The 22,804-nt window shown below is 37.8% G+C and overlaps 1 protein-coding gene across 1 annotated transcript in view; it reads right to left on the reverse strand.

The window, feature by feature from the left end:
- RAD51B (RAD51 paralog B) overlaps nt 1-22,804 on the reverse strand; it is an 850,987-nt gene that overhangs the window by 297,117 nt on the left and 531,066 nt on the right. Inside the window, 1 exon segment of the mRNA XM_072628343.1 lies at nt 9,196-9,292. Coding sequence (XP_072484444.1) covers nt 9,196-9,292 — 97 coding nt within the window.

The following is a 22,804-nucleotide window of genomic DNA, read 5'->3' on the forward strand; positions in this document are numbered from 1 at the left end:
TTTCTCCAACTCCTTCCCTTCCTCCCCCAGCTCCCACCCCTGCTCCAACTTGTGTTGTTTTCCTTACATGTATATTTATTTTAGGTTACCTAGTTCTGTGACCTATAAAAGAACATCAATAATGAGAACAAAGAGAGTGGAAGCTAAAAGGAGAAGAAAAAAGAGAAGAATACACAGAGTATTCAAAATGGCAAATTGGTCAATTTTTCCTATATGTCCATTCATTCAACAAACATACAGATTAAGTGCCCACACTGAGAAACTTAAAACAATCTATAGAAAATGGTTGCAAACTCATTTTAAAAAATTATAAAAAAGTAAGGCTGATCAAAACCTTAGCTGTAAGCTTAGCTTCTAAGGGACACAGTGGTTAGTGCACTGGTCCTGGAGTCAGGAAGGCAGTTCAAATGTGGCCTCAGACACTTTAGAAGATCTGTGCCCCTGGGCAAGTCATTTAACTTCTGTCTTCTTTAGTTTCTTCAGGGGGACATTATTAGTACATGTAACCCACTTTTTTGTATGCAAAAGTATTTGTCCTTCTGGAACTATGGCTGATCTAAGAAACATATTTCTTAAATCTACCTTGGAAAAGTACACATTTGGGGAGATCTCCCTTGTGATTTTAGAGAAAGAAATAGAACTATTATTAGCTATGAGGAGATAGATATATATATACATAAATATACATACATATATATTCATAAAGTGGATAATAATAGTGCCTACCTCCCAAGGTTACTGTAAGGATTAAATGAGATAATATTTGTAAAGAACTTAGCATAATGCCTGCCACATAATGAGCACTTAATAAAGGCTTATTTCCTCCCTACCTCTCCCCTTTCCCTTTTTCCTTCCTCCTTCTTCTCCCTCCCTCCCTGTCCTTCCTTCCTCCCTTACTTTCTCTCTCCTTTCTTTCCTCATTATTTCCCTCTATCTCTTCCTTTTTCCCCTCCCTCCCTCTCTTCTTTTTTTTTCTAGATTCCTTCCTCCTCTCCATTCTTTGTTTTCTTCCTTACTGGGTCCCTCCCTTCTTTTCTTTCTTTCCTTCCTCCCTCTCCCCTTTCCTCCCTTTCTTCTTTCCTCTCCCTTTCTCTTTCTTCCTTCTTCTTTTCCTTCCTTTCTTCCTCTCTCCCTCTTTCCTTTTTTTATTCTTTTCTCCCTACCTCCCTTCTTTCTTTACTTTTTTCATTCCACAATGTGTCCAGGACTGTTTCCTAAACTGTAAAGTAAGGAGATTGGTTTCTAAGTGATTTCTAAGATCCATTCCTATGTTCTCACTACACCAAACAATGCATCTGCTTTACATTATTCCCACTGACATCTCATGTTGCTCTAGCCTATCCTACATTGTCTGGCCAGATGTACTATCAGCTGTCTCTCCTTACTGCTTACATCCCAAGTGATTACCTCCCTTACTGATTACCTCCCAAGTAACATGTAGGTAGGCATATGATCCCTACTTGTTCAAAGTTTGTCCATGAGGAAGAAAGAGATACTATCTACTATTGAGATGCCATGGATATTCTTATAGTTCTATATTATCTCTAAGATTACAAGAAAGAACTCCCAATGTATGTACTTCTCTAAGAACTATGTTTCTTAGATCAGCCTCATAGCTCAAGAAATACCAGGGCTTTGGTAAACAAAACAGTGGTTAGTTGTACCAATGTCCAGACTAGAGAATAATGGATCGAATCAAGGATAATGACTTCTGCTACTTAGATTTCCTTTAAAACTTTTGGTCTCTTCCTCTGGGCTTCAGAAGTTCCTAGCCTCCTCTAGCTGCAGAAGCAAAGGAAGAGGTCATGGACAGTGTCATCCTAAAATTCTAGGCCAGAAGAAAGAAAACCTAAGCATTTGTCCTCTGGGAACCCGTTCCCTAGTGTGGATTCTTCTGGCATAGAACCCTACAATTAATTTCACAGTGGAATGAAAACACATTGACGAGGATGATGTGAACTGAGCCAATGATCTGAACTGATGATTGTAAACTCATCCAACGAGCAAGAAATTGCCAAACATAAGCAAAAGTACACAAAACAAGTTTAATTGAGAAAGCACAAAAATAAAGGCAACTCTCAATTTTCAAACACAGGACAGGCAGCAGCTGGTCAGCTGAGATAAAAGGAGCCTGAGAGAATGCCTCCCCATCTCCTGACTTCTCCTCCCCCAACGACTTCCCTTCCAGCCAGCAGGGACAGGGCTTTGCTCTCGTTTACAGCAGTGTGCAGATGACCTTGTTCCAGCTAAGATAGGGGCTCTCTTTTGATCTCAGCAGGGGGAGGCTCTGGGTCTGCAGCTGACAGATATTAATATCCCAGGATCTTCTGGGGTGGAAAGGATCTGGAGGTAGGACGGTCACTTATAGTCCCTTTTCTGCATTATAGCAGGGGTGATTTCATTTCCTTGAACCATCCCCCGCTGAGAGAACATCTTAACTCCACTCAAATCACTTTATCAGTGGCCACTCTTGGTCACTGGCTCTCTTCTCATCATTGCTGTTAAAGGAGAACTATTTAAGGAGTATCTTTTCTCCTACAGCTGAAACCTATTACTTGTCATCTGATGGAAAACAAATAAGACTCACTTGACCCTTTGCTCCTCCTCACATCCCTATGTTTCTTGTTGGTTTGCACATGATAGAGATAGAAACAGAAGGGGACTGAAAGAAATAGAGACAGAGAGATGTATAGAGCAAGTAGGAGAGGAAGAAAGGAGGCATTTTTTAGGCTTATATAGGTATACAGAAGGTGTCAATACTATACTGATGAGCTATTCAATTAGGCACCTACTGTGTGGCAAATTTTGTACTAAGTACAGGAGATACAAGGAAAGGCAAAAGCAGGTGCCTGCCTGCAAGAAGCTCCCATTCTAATGGGGGAGACAACATGTAAACAATGCATGCAAACAAACTTATACACAGGGTAAGCTGGAAAAAATCATCAGAGGGAAGGCACTAGAATTAAGGGAACTGGGGAAAGGCTTCCTGTAGAAGATGAGATTTAACTGGAAATTGAAGGAAGATAGGGAAGCCAGGAGATAGAGACGGAGAGAGATGGCATTCCAGGTGTGGGGATAGCCAGAGAAAATGCCCTTTGTCATCCCCCTAAAGCTGTCCTTTTCCAAACTTCCCTGTGCACCCATTACCAGTCCCCTACAAATGATATCTAGCATCTTAGTGAAGCTTTAGTGACTGACTGCTCCATATTCCAGGGCACACACAGAGTTAAAATATAACTTTAAAATTCTTTTTTAAAACACAGTTCAAACATATAAAACCATAGTAACATGAATAACCATAAACAATAACCTTAAAAATGGATATCAGTGTTCTAAGGCATTCATCCATTTAATCTCATTGGCAAGTGACTTCACCACAAATCTTTTGGGTAAATGTATCTGTATGCCCTCAGTAAGAGTCCTGCTGAACAAAGAACAGCCTAGCCTTAAAAAAAAACAATGATCTGGACTATTCCCATCCTTAGGAGTTCATAGAACAAAGAAAAGGAAAAAGGAAAGGAAAGGAAAGGAAAGGAAAGGAAAGGAAAGGAAAGGAAAGGAAAGGAAAGGAAAGGAAAGGAAAGGAAAGGAAAGGAAAGGAAAGGAAAGGAAAGGAAAGGAAAGGAAAGGAAAGGAAAGGAAAGGAAAAAGGAAAGGAAAGGAAAGGAAAGGAAAAAGGAAAGGAAAGGAAAGGAAAAAGGAAAGGAAAGGAAAGGAAAGGAAAGGAAAAGGAAAGGAAAGGAAAGGAAAGGAAAGGAAAGGAAAAAGGAAAGGAAAGGAAAGGAAAAAGGAAAGGAAAGGAAAGGAAAGGAAAGGAAAGGAAAAGGCAAAGGAAAGGAAAGGAAAGGAAAGGAAAGGAAAGGAAAGGAAAAAGGAAAGGAAAGGAAAGGAAAGGAAAGGAAAGGAAAGGAAAGGAAAGGAAAGGAAAGGAAAGGAAAGGAAAGGAAAGGAAAAAAGGAAAGGAAAAAAGGAAAGGAAAAAGGAAAGGAAAAAGGAAAGGAAAAAGGAAAGGAAAAAGGAAAGGAAAGGAAAAAGGAAAGGAAAGGAAAAAAGGAAAGGAAAGGAAAAAGGAAAGGAAAGGAAAGGAAAAAGGAAAGGAAAAAAGGAAAAGAAAAGAAAGGAAAAGAAAAGAAAAACAAAACATTTATAGGTTTCAAGAGAACTTTTCCCCATTGCTGAAAAAAAATTTTGTCTAATTTTCTCACTATACTCTACTGGACTTCCTTTAAGTCCAAGTAAAAATTCTACCTTCTACAGGAAGCCTTCCCCAACCCCTCTTAAATTCAGTGCCTTTCCTCTGTTAATTATTTCCTATTTATCCTATGTAAAGCTTTCTTTGTATATATTTATTTGTATATTGTCCCTCTTCCCCATTAGATTGTGAGCTCCTTGAGGGGCAGGGATCATCTTTTGTTTCTTTTTGTATGCCCAGCACATAGCAGTGTGCCTGGAATATGGTGGGTGCCTAAAAAAGACAAGTTCAGGGGACCCCTTAACAGCCCTTAACACATAGTAAGTAGGCACATAACAAATATTTCTTGATAAATTCATTGATCTGTTCACAAAATAAAGTTTTTTTTCCATGTCTGCAATGTCTTCCTTCTTCATTATGGAGTAGTAGAAAATGCACTTGCTTTGAGGTAAGAGAATCTGAGTTCAAATCTTTCCTCTGCACTATGTGACCTTGGTCAAGTCACAACCTTTAGGGGACTTAGTTTCCTCATTTGTAAAATGAGACATTGAATTAGAGAGTTTCTAAGCTCTAAATATATGACCCGATGACAAGAGAAGGGGATATCAGTAAGCACCCCAACATGCACAGGGGAGCCTGCTATCACAGGTTCTTACATCGGTATTCATAAAAGGAAAACAACTTTCAAGGGGTTAACAATCACTTTAATCAAGCACTTGTAACATTCCTTTAACCAAGTACATATATCATTCAGTTAGTTCAGGGAGTCAGCACGATGAATTTCAAAGAAAATACAGAGAAATCAAAAGATCAACAGACATGGCCTCCTCTGCCTGACCATAATTCAACAGACAGGTACACAGCTGTCTGACCATAGTTACAAGAGAGGGAAGCAAAAGACATCTGGGTTCTCAAAGCAGGGGGCTACTTAGCAGCTTCCCAGAGTCCCTCATCTGGTCAAAAAAAACACTCTTACAAAAACTAAGCACCAAAGTAAAACCTCAACTTAGAGCATTTATACCATTTTTAGAGGCAGAGGGCATCACAATCCTCTGACCCACTGCCTTAATAGAAAAACAAAAAGTACTTGGGACTCTCCTACAAAACAACTTCCCTAATCAAGCTTCCCACAATTGGCAGGCCCATCAATGAGTGGAAAAAATCTTTAATCACATAGAATAATTAACAATGCAAATACATACAAGTTTCTAGTTAGAGAAACTCTTGTTTCTGTACTTTATTCCTTGTAAAGACTCCTGATTGAAATAGGCAAGATTCAATCAGAGGCACGTGATTGTACTAAAACAAAAACAGTAAAAGATCCTATTTTGATTGCCATCACAAGGGGAGTTCACCAGTACTTTCTAACTCTGTGACCCTGGGCAAATCACTTAACCTCTGCCTGCCTGAGCTTATTGATCTATAAAATGGGGATAATAACACTATCTACCTCATAGGTTGTGAAGCTCAAATGAGGTATTATTTGTAAAGTGTTCTGAAAAGCTTAAATTGCTATTTAAATGCTAGTTATAATAATAAATATTTTATATCATCATCATACCATTATCCAATTTTACTCATTTCAGTTCTTCAGGGATTTCACAGAGGTAGCCTCATATCACCCTCTTTCTACAAATGCAGATCCCAGACCCTTTTATAACCTACCAGAAAGTTTTTAAAAGTTATTATATGAAAAATAATTCATTACTCATTAGTCAACCTGACAATGAGAATTTTTTACCTTAACAAGGTTATCCTTAAAAGATAGACACAAAGTAAAGTCTATCACTGGGCCTGTACCAGAAAAGATTCCAGTTTAGTAGAGCCTTTTATTTCAAATGCAATTTTATTTTAAAATATAAAAACCATTTTTAGTTGGTGTGCATACAAATACAGATGTTGGCCTGGATTTTGGTATAGGGCCATCATTTATCAGAGGATAACAGATTAGAGATGGAAGGGAATGTATAGGTCATTTAGTTCAACTTCTTTTCTTCAAAGAGGAGGAAAGGTTAAGTGACTTGTCCAAAGTAATATAAGTAGGAAGCAGCAGAACAGGGATTTGAACCCAGGCTATTGTTCTCTTACTACTATACCATGCTGCCTCTCAAAGGAAAAGGTTGAGTGCAAATGTTCAGAGGTCAGAGAGGAAAGGAAAGGGAATAAGTCTTTATGTAGCATCTGCTATGTGTCAGGAAGTGTGCTAGACACTTTACAGATATTATTTCATTTCATCATTATAATCACCCTGGAAATTAGGCGCTAGGTATCTTCATTTTACAATTGAAGAAACTCAGCTAGGCAGAGGTTAAGTGACTTGATCAAGGTCACATAGCTAGTAAGTTTCTGAAGAAGGATTTGAATTCAGTTTTTCCTGACTACAGGACCAGTGCTCAATCTACTGTACTGCCTGTCTGCCTTGTAAGTATACACTGGGCATACCCTTCTATGGAATATATATTTTCCTAATGTATTGGGGGTCAATAGACAAGTGTAGCTGTGAGGGAGGATTTCTTTCAGGAAATAATAGAAGTAGGATGTTATAATGGATAGAACATGAAACTTGGCTGGGTTCAAATTCCATCTCAAATACTTACTAATTGTGAGACCTTGGGCAATTCACTTAACATCAAATACTTATGTGCAAAAGTAGAGTCAGAAAAGGTGGGTTCCATGGTGGCAACTCAGCGAATAGAGCTCTGGGCCTGGAGTCAGGAAGATCTGAAATAAAATCTGGCCTCCAAAACTTACTAGCTGTGCAAGTCACTTAAAATTCTCTGTCTGTCATGTTGTTCATCCCTCAGGTACCAATGACATCACAGGTGACATCTTGACTTGTGACTGAACTGGATTTAAGTGAGGCAGAATTGCACCAAGTCATCAGCCTCATTCTCTCGTCTAGGGAAGACAGATCCACTGGAGAAGGAAATAACTAACCACCCCAGTGTCTTTGCCAAGAAAAGCCTAGGGATAGCATTGGACCATGAAGAATTGGACATGACTAAACAACAAGGTCCCTTCCAGCTGTAAATCCATGATCCTACAAAATAAGGTGGGAAAAGAAAGTTGCAGCTGGATGTGAAGGGCGTTGAACTCCACGATATGAAGTTTGGGCTCTATAATTCATCAATGCATAGTCACTGAAGATTTCTGTTCACATTTCTGAAAGCCATGGTCTTAGGAAAATTAATCCAGGGACAGTATCCAAGATGGACTAGAAGAAATCTGGATCCAAGGGAGTAATTTAAAAGAGTATAATAATTATTTGGAAATAGAGCCCTAAAGTAAGGTAATGTCAATATAAATGGAAAAAAGGAATTATAAATTTAATGTTAATTATGAAGGAAGCAAGAAAAGGGGATGAAGAAAAGGGAAACACCAAAGATGACTGGGGTTTTGAGTCTTGGCAACTCTTAGAATTAGGACATTGTTTTTTTGTTTGTTTTGTAGAAATAGTTCATATATCATGCCTATAAGCATCTTAGGGGCAACTAAGTGGTGTCATCTTCTAGAGTTCAAATCTACCCTCAGACGTACTAATTATGTGACATTTAACTCTTTTTGCTTCAATTCCTCATCTGTAAAATGAACCAGTCAAGGAAATGGCAAACCACTCCAGTGCCTTTGTCAATAAAACCCCAAATAGGGTCAGAGTGCTGGACATGACTGAAAATGACTGAACAGCATATGCATAAGCATCTTATCAAGTAGTTAATTAATTTCTGGAATCTATTGCAGAGAATCAAACATAGAACTTAACAATCTGACAGATACTATAGTAAAACAGGACAGCTAGATTGCTCAGTGGATAGAGCACAAGGCTCTGACCTCAGACATTCACTAATTGTGTGACCTTGGGCAAGTCACTTAACCTTTTTTCCTTAATGTATTGGAGAAGAAAATGGCAAACCACTCCAGTATCTTTCCCAAGAAAACTCCATACAAGGTTATGAAGAGTTAGATATGACTGAACAACGCAAAACAGTAAAGTAGACAAGTTAAGGGGACAAGAAGAGGAGAACAGCGGCAGAGGAGAAGCCAAAATCCAATTCAAGGATTAAGAAGACCTAAAGATTAACTCACAAAGGACACATAAAAAACAAGCACTAAAAGGTGGTGAATAATTTTAAATGTATGTGTTAGACCATATCCTTCATCCTGAGAGTCAGATCTAAAATAATAATCATGATGATCCTAGCAACAGCATTTATATAATTTTTGAATATTTTCAATGAGCTTTTCAGTGGGTGTTCTTATCATTCCCATTTCATAGATGAAGACACTGAGGCAAGCAGAGGGTAAGTCACTTGCCTTGGGTCATGCAGATATCTAAGTGTCTGAGGCAAAATATAAACCCAGCTAGCTCTTCCCGACTCCAAATCCAACACTGTTCACTGAACTACCTAAAATCCCCAAATCATAAACTGTTCTAATTCATCTATCTGCTAAGGCTTATTGCTATCAAGGGCGTAATATCCTGAAAGTGGAAGAAAATTTTGCTGCTTTTATGAACAGAAGGATTTTCTGAATCTTTTTTACAGTCAACACAAATGTCAGCATTGATTTCTGATGGAGTGCATATATATTTTAGGATATTCCACAAAGTGCCCAACATCATAATTTATAGTTAATTTCTATATGGTAATCAACATAGCTAATTTGTGAAGGTCAAAGACTATATGCAAGTAAAAGAAAAAGCTATTCATATCCGCTCACTAAGCATAGTGGAAATAAAGACCAAAGGAAATATAAATGAAGATGATGGGTGCCCCCTGAATATGGCTCTCTTGTGACACCAAATTGGGGCATCTCAGACACAGTAAGGGAGTCTCCAAAAACAAGGGATTGAATACAGAGAAAAGATGAAGAAGACAAATTCACAAAGCTCTGGATTGGTTCACTGGCCAGAATTTACTAACCATGTCCCTCAACTATCAACAGGAGGCTGAGAGGCAGATATATGTCAGTGTCAAGTTTCAGCCTCCATAGGACAGATCTCTTACCTCCCCACAGGGAAAAATCATCGGCTGGAGACACCAGGTCTGCCTGAGTAGTGAGGTCTCCGCTCAGATGGGTTGTAATTTGATTCATCAAGATAACCTGTGAACAGACAGGGAGAAAGTTGGGGGAACAGGAGGTGGGGGACAGAAGAAGAAAGAAGGAGAAAACAGCCAAATTAATTATTAGAGCTATCAGAAAGCAGATTGTGGACTAGGTGAAGAATGATAGCTTACAGGAAGGCACCAGCTCTGACTTTCAGCAACTTTATCTCTAGGCCAAAATGGATTATGCTGCCTATCAGCCATTGATGATGCAGAAATACTAGGTACTCAGGTAGGTTTTTTCTAAGCTTATAATGTCAAAGAGGATCATGATTTAAATTATAAATACACAAAACTCCAAATTGAAAGAGGTTGCATTGTAAGTCTACTGACAGAAAATTGGTTATAAATTAGAAAACACCTCAGTCGTCAGTCCTGCCTACATCTGTGTTTTAAAACAAATTATAACTTCTAACTTTTGGGGGACAAAGACCTTTTTCTCTTTGTACCATCAGGTCCTAGCACAATGCCCAACACATATAGCCACTGATAAATCTCTGTTGATTGACTATATTTAATGTATTGGTGGTTATTAATAATAATAATTCCATTTAGAAAAGTTATAGCATTATCATTTTTCATGGGAGAGTGCCTTCCATTTTACTGACTTAGCAGGTAACTAGTATGCCTCTCCTTTAACTAGTCAGATCTATAAAATGGGGGCAATAATCTGCTAAATAGTAAACTCATCTCCCTAAGCCAGTATAATTATGCTGTTTCTCTCCAACTAGATAAATTTTTTTAAAAATGTGCCAAAAAAACAATAATATCTCCTGAGTAAAATTAACTATTTTTGCTCTATCACTATATATCACATGTTCAACAACAGGCCTTCAGGCTACAAAAATCACATTGCTACACAGTCATATGGCATTTTCCCCACTAGATACATTTAAAAATTTGTAATCTTCTTTGAAAACAGCTATACAAAAATCTCACTTCATGATTTAGAAGTTTAGATAATGGATGGAAAAATTAGGCCATACTCATAGCAATTACCTTACAAAAAGAGGGTATAATCTCTAAACCTTACGAAGCTGAGTGATCATGGATCACTCCATAACCTCCACAAATTTCCGTAAGTCTCAGTTTCCTCATCTATAAAATGGGGATAAAAATAATAATAGTAGTACCTGTTTTGTAAGCTTGTTGTATGTCTCCAAGGAGATAATGTATGTGAAAGAAAATTTTATAAAGCATTACAACAGTGTCGTCTATTTTACCAGTTAGAGCATCCTCATTGTAGTTGAAAACTCCTGGCATCTTGGGCACCAATCGTGCATCCAATCAGTCAATTAATCAATCAACAAATATTTATTAAGTGCCTCTTAGTGCAAGGCATTGGACTTCACAAATATCAAACATTCCCAGCACTTAATCCAAAGAAAATACTTCTTTGGAAAGGACCACTGAGCATTATTGGGTAACTCAATACGCAGAACATTTGACAAGCTTTTTCAGTCTCATCTCAAGGGTCAGTGATGCTTTCTTTTGTGACTCTGACTTGAACAGAAATGGAAATCATCTCCATTCCCTGACACCAAGTTGATGTTTGAAAAGCTTTTCATCCACACTTCCACTCATGTCTCATGGGGGTAGTGACACATTATAAATCCTGTACCTGTGACATCTTAATGGGAGGCTGAGAGAGTGACTGGATAGCAGGGTCAAGAGAAGGAATTAGAAGGACCATAGAGGGAGAAGGAAAAAACATTAAAGGACACAACTAGATTGGGCTTGTGACTGCAGACATCTTTTGGTCTCTGAGTTTATATACAGAAATGGGCAACTAAATTTTAACAAAGTGGTTAAATTTGCTAAGGACAGAGTATTCCTACCATAACTGGAAGATGCCAGCATCTCAGAAAACATAACAACCACAAACAATAAACATTTACATGTCACTATAAGGTTTATATTATCTCATCTCATCATTTGACCCATTATCCAGAAGAAATTGTTCTTCAGGAAAGAGAATCAGATATGTATTTGTCCATCATTAATCCATCAACTCATTTGTGTTTCAAGTCAGCTTGAATAGTCTTTAATAATGATATTTTTCATCTGCGGGCAGTCTAAATTCAAGTAGGAACAGAATTAGAGCAGCACAAAGAGGTTTTTTTAGGATGTAGGCTTAAAAGTCCTTCAATTTCCCCTATTGACTTAAGACTACTCAGTGTTACAGACTTTTCAGAATAGTTTAGAGAAACATGTGAAGGATCAGATGTTGGTACAAAGTTAAAGGTGAGGGAGAGAGGAAGTAGAGGAAGGAGAAGATGTGTGTGTGTGTGTGTGTGTGTGTGTGCGCGCATGTGCACATGTGTGCTTGGTTGAGTTTCCTAAGTTGATCAAGTCCTGAGTGCTTCATGCTCAGGGCTTCATTTTACTAGGGTGTGGTGACTTAATTCACATTAACCGAAAATACAACTGAATAATCAGAATAATGACTTTATTAATTATTAATGAGAAATATAATCACCAAGCATACAGAAACACTCATAATTTGGTCAGCACCCAGGAGGAAGAAGCTTGAAAGAGAATATAATAGAGAAGACATTATCTCCATTGAAAATCAAGAAACCTTGTCTCAAGTCATGGTTATACCATTCATCAGCTACGTAAGTTTGAAAAAATCCATCACCTCTTTCTTCCTTTGTCAAAGGAGGGATTTGAACTAGAGAATTTCTGAGGTTCTGGCTAACTCTAATATTGTATGACTTTTTATTACTTAAAGGATACTGTTATCAAGCCATGCTAACCTTGATGAAACTTTTTTCACTTACAGTTGGCTTTCAAGCAGAGCAGACCACTGCTATCAGTGTCCCCTAACAGTGCTGAGACAGTTGTATTCTGTTTCTACATGTAGACCACCATCTTACTCTCATGAAATTATTACCTAGTGAACTTGATTATAACTTACCTTGTGTTTTTTCTAAGCCCTACCCTCAGCCTCTCTCCTGTATTTGACACTACTGATTACCTCTCTCCACTTGGGGTTTTGGGTCATCACTCTCTCTTTGCTTGCCTTCTACCTGTCTGACTGCTCTCTTTCAGTCTCTTCACCCACAAAATATTTCCTAAATGCATGTGTTCCCTAAGGTTTTGTCCTCTGGTCATTCAGAAGAGTAACTTATACCCTAGCTATTGGTTCTGGCATATTATGAAGCATTCTGATTCTGAACTTCCCAATCCCAATCCCCAACTTGAAGACTTTCAACTGGATCCACAGAACTCTGAAAATCAGCCTGAGTCTTGTGCACCCATTCCCTAGACTTGCCTGAGGCAAAACAAGGAGAAACACTTCCCATATGATCTCAAAATAGTCATATGATGAATGTAGTGGAATACTACTGCTCTATAAGAAATGATGAGCAGGTGGACTTCAGAAAAACCTGAAAAGACTTATATGAACTGATGCTGAGGAAAGTGGGTAGAACCAGGAGAGTAACAACCATATTGTGCGATGACTGACTTTAATAGACTTGGCTCTTCTTAGCCATGCAAGGACCGAAAACAGCTCCACAAAACTCATGACAGAAAATGCCATCCGTGTCTAGAAAAAGAAATATGAAGTTTGAATGCAGATTGAAGCATATTATTTGCTCTCTTTTTTTGCTTTATTTTGTTTTTACTTTCTCCTTTTCTTCCTATTCATTCTAATTCTTCTACGTAACTGACTAATGTGAAAATATGTTTAATAAGAATGAATATGTAGAGCCTATATCAGATGGCATGCCATCTTGGGGAGGAGGCAGGGGAGAAAAGTGAATGTTGAAAACTAAAAATATGTTAATTTATAAAAATAATTGGTCATATGGTTTCTAACCCTCTGTGACAGGATTCTTAACCTTTCTGTGTGTCATATCCCTCTCTGGCACCCTGACCAAGCCCATAAACCACTTTTTAGAATATATTTAATGCATAAAATAAAATACATGGATTGCAAAGGAAACCAATTCTATTTAAATAGATTTAAGAATTTTTAAAAATAAGTTAATAGACCCCAAGTCAAGAACCTTTGGTTCTAGAAGTTTGAAACATTTGTTATGAATGATTAAAATATATTAAATGTACTAAAACATACTTTTATTTTTTCCATTTTATCTCTCCTTCTTCAATTTACTTGAATATATGTGTATATAAATGTACACACACACATACATATATAAATATACACACAGATTTGTATGTATATATGCATCTGTGTTTATGCCACAGTGGAATAAAAGATCCTTGAGAAGGACCATTTTCTATACTTGGGGCCTAGAACAGTGCCTTATATATCACAGACATTTAATGAATGCTTAATAAATTCAACTGCATTAATTTTTTTTATTTTTTATTTCACGTTGACTGCTTGTAAATTTGTTTTGAGCTTCTGATGGGCTCATTTATCACTCAACTAATGAAATTACATTATTTAAGACCTAAGAGTAAACCATAAAGTATACCTCTATATCTATGGCAACACCAGAAGAAGAGGTAAATAGAGGACTTGATTTTTATTCATGGGGGTTGGGGAGTTAACAATAGTTCCTACAAACCCAAACCACTCTAACCCTTCCTTTAAAAAAAAGATCCTGAAAAAAATAAAATGGCAGAGAGGCAAAAAAAGCTATCAGAGCTTTCTCATTGTGCTTCTCTTAATGATAACATCTGCTTTTATAACATCTTTATAACATATATTCTCCTCTTTCTTTCTGAGACTGTCACCACCCTGATGCAGGCCTCATCAGCTCATATCTAGACTGTACTGGACTTGCTTCTTGGTCTCCCACCCTCTAGTCTTTCTCCATTTCATTCCATTTTCTATTCAATTGTCCAATTGATCTTCCTAAAGGTCAGATTTGACCATAATACCTCCCTATTTGGTAAATTCCAATTCCTCCCTCTTACTACCTCCAGGATCAAATAGAAAATCTTCTGGTTTTTAAAGCCCTTCATAGCCTGGTCCCTTTGTATGTTTTTATTACTCTTACACCTTATTTTCCTCTCATCTATGAGAAGCCTTTCCTAGACCCCCTTAATGCTAGTGCCTTTCTCCTGTCTTGCATTTGCACTCTTGTTTGTGCCTAGCTGTTATCTGTTGTCTCTCCCTTTTGCCTGTGAAATCTTTGAGGGCAAGAACTGGTTTCTGCATTTCTTCGTATCCCTAGAGATTAGCATCCCAGGTGCCATCACCAGTCATTATGATCTATGTTTTGTCCAATGACTCTGGAGGAGAGAGTGAGGCTGATGACTTTTTATGGCTCTGCCTCACTTAGATCCAATTCATTGCATGTCAAGACATGACCCTCCTGATGTCACCAGTCCTCTCCGAGGGCAAATAATGAACAAGTCATTATCACAGTGTTTGGAATTATATAGACAATAAGTTCTTTATATAGGGCACTTAGATGGCTCAGTGGATAGAGTGTGAGGCCTGGAGTCAGAAAAACTCATCACCCTGAGTTCAAATCCAACTGTAGACACTTTCTAGCTATGTGACTCTGAACAAGTCACTGATCCTTGTTTGCCTTAGTTTCCTTAACTGTAAAATGAGCTAGAGAAGGAAACGGCAAACCACTCCAGTATCTCTGCCAAGGAAACTCCAAATGGGATCTTGAAGAGTTAAACATGACAGAACAAGTGCTTTTTCACTTGATTTGACTTGAATGCCACAGCATGGTGTTTCTTTGTTTTTCAGAAGTTTTGTTTGGCAAACTGAGAGAAAAGCATACTTTCAATTAGTGTCCGTTAGAGACAATCACAAACCAAGCAAAAAGATCTATGAATTTTCCCACTAGAATTAAAATTACCTTTGTTCAAGAAGCTTATCTATCAACTCATCAAAAATCAGAAAAAGTCATGAGCATCACTAAAATACCAGTAATATGTTCTTTCCCATATTCACAGACACTGCCATGTGTAACTTGCTGGTGTTTTTGCCTCATCTAGAAAAACTAGGCATCACAATGTTCACCCGTCCTTCTCTTCTTTGATAGCATTGTTTAGCTTTGCCACACAAAGTGGGCAGCTAGATGGTGCAATATATAGAGTGCTAGACCTGGAGTCAGGAAGACCTGAGTTCAAATTCTGCCTCAGATAATTCCTAGCTGTATGACCCTGGTCAAGTCACTTAACCCTGTTTGCCTCAATTTCTTTCTCTATAAAATGAGCTGGAGACAGAACAGCAAACCACTCCAGTATCTTTGCCATGAAAACAGCAATTGGGGTCACAAACAGTTGGACATGACTGAGAAATGAATGAAGAGGACTTGGAGTAGATAACCCAGAGGGTCCCATGTAGAACTGAATCTGAGATCCCCATAATCTCCTGTTGCATCAGTAAAAATACTGATTTACACTTTTTGTAGAAGCAAAGAACTAGAAAGAAAGTAGGTATTATTCATTTGTTGGGGAGTTAAACTGTGATACATAAATGTAATAGTACTGCCACAAGGAATTATAAGTATGAAGGAGACATAACACTCAGATGAACTGAGGTAAGCAAAACCAGGGAAAAATATATATGAAATTATTTCAACAAAGTAAATGTAAAGAAATATAAAAAAATTGAAACAATGTACAGTATATTCAAAAGTTATTCTAAAGAGGATCTGTGAGAATGCTCCCAACTCTCTTTTTTTGCAAAGATAAAGGGAACCCAACAGTGAACTATCTTTTATGTTTTGTCTCCCCCAATTAAAGTGTGAGGAGTTCCTTGGAAACAAGGAATGTGTTAGCAGTTAACACAGTGTTTGGAATATATTTAGCACTTAAATGAGGGCAGGTAGGTGCTGCAGTGGATAGAGTACCAAACGTGGAATCAGGAAGACCTGAATTCAAATTTGGCATTAGACATTTACTGGCTGTGTGACTGTGGACAAGTCACTTAACTCTGTTTGCCTCAATTTCCTCATGAGCTAGAGAAGGAAATGGCAAACCACTCCAGTATCTTTGCAAAGAAAATCCCAAATGGGGTCATAAAGAGTCAGACTCAACTAAACATCAACAAAAGCACTTAAATGCTTTGTCATTCATTCATTCATTCATTCATTCATTCATTCATTCATTCATTCATTCCTGTGAAACACTGCTTATATGATTGGACTTGATGTCAACTTAGTTCTGCCAGGCTGACTTTCTGCTGTTTTATTCCTTGTTATAAAGGAGGTTCTCAGAGTGAGGGAGTATATGAGAGGACTATATCTGGAAAGATATGAACAAAAGATCAATTTTTTAAAATTCAAGGATGTTTCTCCAAAACCCAGTCTACAGGGGTTATAGTATGCACATAGAAAGAAAGAAGGCACCTACCTAAAACTTAGAACCTTACAACTCAAAATAATGCGAGCCTGAATGCAGTTCAGTTGTAAGTCAGGGTTCCCATACTTATTCTAGCATGGAGTATTCATCTCTTGAGGGAGAATGACCTGCTGTATCTTTTGAAAAAAGAAAGTCTTTTTTCCCTAAACAATATTTATTGCTAATACAAATGCTGACTTAACTTCCTCTTTGGCTTGACATGTCATAAAGGAATGTAATAAAACATGGTCGGCTTATCCCAACTCATCTCTCTCTCTCTCTTTTTAACTTTCATTACCCAAAGTTAAAAGGTATACCTGATATTTTTCTTATTAAAGACTGGACTATTTTGGAGAGCCAGTTGCTAAACATTTACCAGCACATCACTGGATTATGTTATGCAACATTTTGTCACAAGGAGATGTCTGTCAATAAGTTAATGGAAACAAATTCTTGCTATATATAGCAAGGTTTTTTTCTACAAAGCATGAAAATGTGACAAATATTATAACTTTTTACTGATCTTTTCTGAAGTAAGTAAATGCCAAACACTTTTACTCTAAGACTCAGTTTTTCCATCTGTAAAACAGGCGTATTTTTACTATCTACTTCACAGAACTGTTGCAAAAAAGATTCTTTGTAAACTACTGAACACTTTGAAAAACACTTTAAAAATAGGAGCTATCACTATTAGTAACCTCATTTTCCACAGAATTACTGAGGCAGAGAGAACTTTGAGGTCTTCATCCACCATCAATATGACAGCTAGGAGAAGGACTTAGCTATTTCTTGTCTACCTACCTCTCCATACACTGCCACCATGGCAGCAAAGTAGTATAGTTTGGTAAGCTAAGTAGAATGAAGGGCTCTGATTTAGAATTTCACTGACTAACAGTGGAGAAGTCACTTCCTTGGATTTTGCTATGATATTCTATGATGGGAAATGAAACCTAAATCAACCCACTTAAATGAACCTATACTAGAAAATGCTAACAAGCCTAATCTCTTCCACATACAGCTTGTGCAATAAACTGCTTAGGAGTCAAATTCTAATAGACAGCAATTAGCTCTCAACAGCTACTACAAAAAATGCAAAGCATGTGAGGCAATCCAAAACAAGTGAGGCAATTCAAAACAAATCTTATCAGCCTTTTTGACAATATTAAGTGACCTGACTGCATATAGTTAACTTATCTCCTACATCTACAGATCTACAGACTTGAGAAATAAAATTCTGTGAAGAGGCATCCATAGGCAGACAGAGTTCAAGCGTTCAGTTATTTTCAGTCATTTCAGAATCCTGTGAACACTCTTGGGGTTTTTTTGGCAAAGACACTGGAACAATTTGCCATTTCCTTCTTCAGCTCATTTTATAGATGAGGTTTCAAGGCAAACATGGGTAACTTGTACAGGGGCACCCAGCCAGTAAGGATCTAAGGACAGATTTGAACACAGGAAGATGAGTCTTCACCAGGCTTGGTATTCCACTCCTTGTAAGTGATGTGGGAACTAGGTGGCACAATGGATAGAGGACTGAGCTTGGAATCAAGAAGACATGTTCAAGAGTTCAAACCTGGTCTCAGATCTAGTCTGCTTGCCTCAGTTTGTCCTCTGTAAATGAACTGGAGAAGGAAACGACAAACCACTACAATATCTTCGCCAAGAAAACCCCAAAATAGGGTCACAGAGAGATTGGATTTCTTAACAATACTGACATATCTCTGCTGAAAGTGCTGGTTTTTCTCTCTTCTCCCCCTCCCTTTCCTCCTCCTCCTTCTCCTCCTCCTCCTCCTCCTCCTCCTTCTTCTTCTTCTCTTCTCTCTCTCTCTCTCTCTCTCTCTCTCTCTCTCTCTCTCTGTCCTCTTTACTCTGTCTCTCAAAAAAAAAAAAGAAAAGTCAGGGATGCAATGCTAACCATTTCAGGGCAGTTTCTAACCCCTACCAAAACATCCACTTCCTTCTCTCTTCCCCCACCCTACCCCTAAAGGTGCCACATCCTAGAGCAAAGAGTCACAGAAACTTTAGAATCATTTTACAGAATGTGTACTATAGTTAAGTGTGATGATTTATATGGCTATTTCTGCAATGAGAATGGTATGTGGGGGTGGAGAGGAGAGAGGCAGTGAGAAGTAGTGTTAGTCAAATCACGAATGAGTATTTTTCAAAAGGTTTTGATTTGGAGACCAAGACAAGGTCCAAAGCTACCACTGTGAACTTCCTCTATTAAAATGAGAGCAGAGTCAAGGAAAACGTCATTCAAAAACTGTACCTTGCCTTTTCTGGGCAACTGGGTGCCACCGTCAATAGAGTGCTCAGTCTTAAGTGATGAAGACTCATCTTCCTGAGTTCAAATGTGACCTCCGAGATTTACTAGCTGAGTGACCCTGGGTAAGTCACTTAACCCTGTTTGCCCCAGTTCCTCAATTGCAAAATGAGCTGGAGAAGAAAATGGCAAACCACTCCAATATCTCTGGCAAGAAACTCCACACAGGGTCACAAAGAGTTGGATAGGACTGAAATGACTGAATGACAAAATGGTGGCACAATGAAGAGATGTAAAAGCCCAGTACAAAGCTCACCTCAGACAGATATTTGCTAGCTAGTGTGACCCTGGGCAAATCAACTTAAACTGTTTCTTCAACTGTAAAACATGGATCACAATAGCACCTACCTCAAAGGCTTATTTTGAGGATCAGATGAGATCATATCTGTAAAGTGCTTAGCTTAGTGCTTGGTAGGCACTTAATAAATGTTTGTTTCCTTCCTTCCTTTAGCATTCAGGAAGACTTAGTTTCTACCTATATCTCATATTCTGAGCAAGTCACTTAACCTCTCAGTGCCTCGGGTGACTTTCTAAACCCACCAGTTCCAGATGACTTGCAAATCTGCCTTGGTAGAGAGAGTCCATGGTGGGGTTTCCCCCATGCTCGTGAAATCACTGGCCTTTTCTGACCTACATTAGTCCAATAGCATACTTTACTGTTTCATACAAAGCTTTACTTTGTAAAGTGAAAATGGCCCCTATTGCCAGCCATGGCAGCAATGAAGCCTCAGTCAACTCAACTTCTGAAAGAATCCATGACTTCAACAAGGTGTGGACTCCATCCACCAATGTAGATCACGATTCCTTTATGCTTAAGTGGATCTAACCTTCAAAAGTTGCTGTTGATGAAAAAAAAAATCATCACTTAATGGTTAGCCTTTCTTCATGTAGTTTCACCCTCCTAATAGGATAGACATACTGTCCACTGACAGGCCTATATTTGAAACCTTTCCTAATATGCATAATAATCTTCATGAAGTCACGGTTGGTCTCCACACCAGTTTGAGGCATCAAAGAAAGGCTTGACTCCCAATTGTGACATTCAGTCAGGAACTTGGAGTTCTAATCTGAGCTCTGCCAAAAAATGGTTAATAGGCTAACTTGTTTTTCAGAGACCAAGTAAGCATAGGATTCAGGTACAATACAATGATGACTTACCTGAAGATCCATAGAAGAAACCATGGAGCTTCAGAGAACATTCAGAAACTCAGCAAAACTTAAGTAAATGAAGGATGACTATTGATCAGACCATGATACAACATAATACAGTTGGCTGAACATTGTAGAACTGGTCCATTTGCACATATAACCTGGAGAATCACTGCTGATGGACAACAATGATTTTAATGACATTAAGCAACACCTGGAAATTAAAGTCTATTTTTTCAACATCTATATGCTTCTCATATGGCTAAAAAACATAACATACCACAGTTTCTAAAAAAATTAAAGTTGTTGGTTAACCAAAGGGCAGTGGAGGGGAAAGCATCTTAGACAAGAGTTAATGCAGTACATCGCCAACAAATTTTGTTGTTCAAAATTTGTACAAGAGAAGTGATGTAAAAGATGTTATCAAAGAAATGTATTCTTGAAAAAGGAACTGGATCATTGATTTGCTGAGAGTAAGAAATAATAGATGGGGGGCTTTTGTGCACCACTGGTTGCACTTATGTCAAGAGACATAAGTAGGTTAGTAAGATTTTATGTGAAGGACTTATGTGAGGAGAGGGACAAAAATGAAAGGAGAATAATTTTTTAAGTACTTAATATGTACTAAGCATTGTATTAATCCCTAGGGTTACTAATAGAAAACCTAACCATAGCTCTCGAAGTGTTTAATAAACAAAAATGGAACTGCAGAGCAAGTATAGGTCCTAAAGGTTTTAGTAGGAGAGATGATAGCAAAGTCTAGATGACAATGCCCAAGAGTAGAGAGGACATTGAGGCAGGACTCATGGTAAGACCTGGAGGATCTTAGCATGCAGGGTATAAAAACCTGGCAGTCCTCCAGTTCACCAGATGGATTAGAGTTGGTGACTCTTATTTCAAGCAAATGTCATTCAATTCTTCCAGACTGGCTGTCCTATGGAGTGAAGGCAAAAGAAGATAAGAGGTAAGGGTGCCCACAGTGGTGCCCACATTTCTTTGATAACATCTTCTTATGCCTGCTGCCCCATATGATTGAGGTGAAGAGAAAAGTCACACAAACTGAGAAGATATTCATAAGCTACCACTAGAAGGAGTATGTGCATCAGTAAAATCATAGGACCATCAATTTTGTATAAATATTTTGGTACAGAAACACTATACCAAATATTCTAAAATTTAACAGTCATGAAAACAAATTTGGTTTTAGTATTACTGGCTTAGTTTTGCTAAAATATGGAAAACCACAAGTCATTCCTTCCTTTAAAAAATTACTTTTCTCTTACTTCATCTTAGCACATATAAAATGCCAATGCTAGAACAAAGAACTGATGATATAGTATGCCAATGCACAATTTCCATCTTGAAGAGTCATGTGACAATTTTTTTTTGAGATAATATGATAGGTTTTGGGTTTTCCCCTTTCAAAATAATTGCGGTGAGAGAACGAAACTCTGGGTTTGGCTAAAGCAGACACCTGTGTGGGAGGTGGACCCCCGAGTTCTATTTCTGGATTTGCTGCTAACTTGCTATGCAATTCTGGTCTACTTTCTTAGCCTCTCTGCACTGAGAGTCTCTCCTCTAGAAATATAACCCTTGGATTGTTGTTATTGTTTTTCTTTTTAAAAATTCATTTATTTATTTATTTTTAGTTTTCAAAATTCACTTTTATAAGATTTTGAGTTCTGCCATATCTAACTTTTCTCAAATTCTATTCAATTCTTTTACTTTTTTCTTGCTTATTTTGTGGTTACATTTATCTAGTTCTGAGAGGGGGAGGGGGAGGTTCCCTAATCTCCTCCCTACCCCAGTATAGTTTTGCTGTCTATTTCTTCCTATAACTCACTAAACTTCTCCTCTAAGAATCTGGATGCTATAATATTGGGTGTATATATGTTCAGTATTGATATCACTTCACTGTCTATGGTACTTTTTAGCAATGTGTAGTTTCTTTTCTTTATCTCTTTTAATTAGATTTAATTTTGCTTCTGCTTTGCCTGAGATCAAATTGCTACCCCTGCTTTTTTTAACTTCATCTGATGTATAATATATTCTGCTCCAGTCGAATATCCAGTTTGGATCTCTCTACTTTAAATGTGTTTCCTATAAATAACATATTGTAGGGTTATGATATTTAATCTACTCTGCTATCCATTTCCATTTTATGGGAGAATTCATCCCATTCACATTCACAATTATGATTACTCTATCTTTCCCTCCATCCCATTTTTCCCCATTTATACTTTTTTCCTCTCCTTTTACCCTTTCCCTCCACAGCAGTGTTTTGCTTCTGATCACTACCTCCTTTAATTTCCTCTCCCCTCTATCATGAGCTCCCTTTCCTTTTCTTTCCCCTTTCCCCTACTACATCTTCCCTCCCTTCTATCCACCACCTCCTTTTCTCTTTCCCCTTTCTCCTCCTGCTTCTGTATAGAGTAAGATAAGATTTCTATAACCAACTGAATGTAAATGTTATACAATATTCCTTGGAGTTTTCATTTTGAGGTCTCTTTCAGGAGATGATTTGTGGATTCTTTCAATGACTATTTTATCCTCTGGTTCTAGGATGTCAGGGCAATTTTCCTTGATAATTTCTTGAAAGATACTGTCCAGGCTCTTTATTTTTTTTTTATCATTGTGGTCAGGTAGAACAATAATTCTTAAATTATCTCTCCTGGATCTACTTTCCAGGTCAGTTGCTTTTCCAATGAGATATTTTACATTGTCTTCTATTTTTTTCATGCTTTTGATTTT

The sequence above is a fragment of the Notamacropus eugenii genome, chromosome 1, assembly GCF_028372415.1.
Source record: "Notamacropus eugenii isolate mMacEug1 chromosome 1, mMacEug1.pri_v2, whole genome shotgun sequence".
NCBI lineage: Eukaryota > Metazoa > Chordata > Mammalia > Diprotodontia > Macropodidae > Notamacropus > Notamacropus eugenii.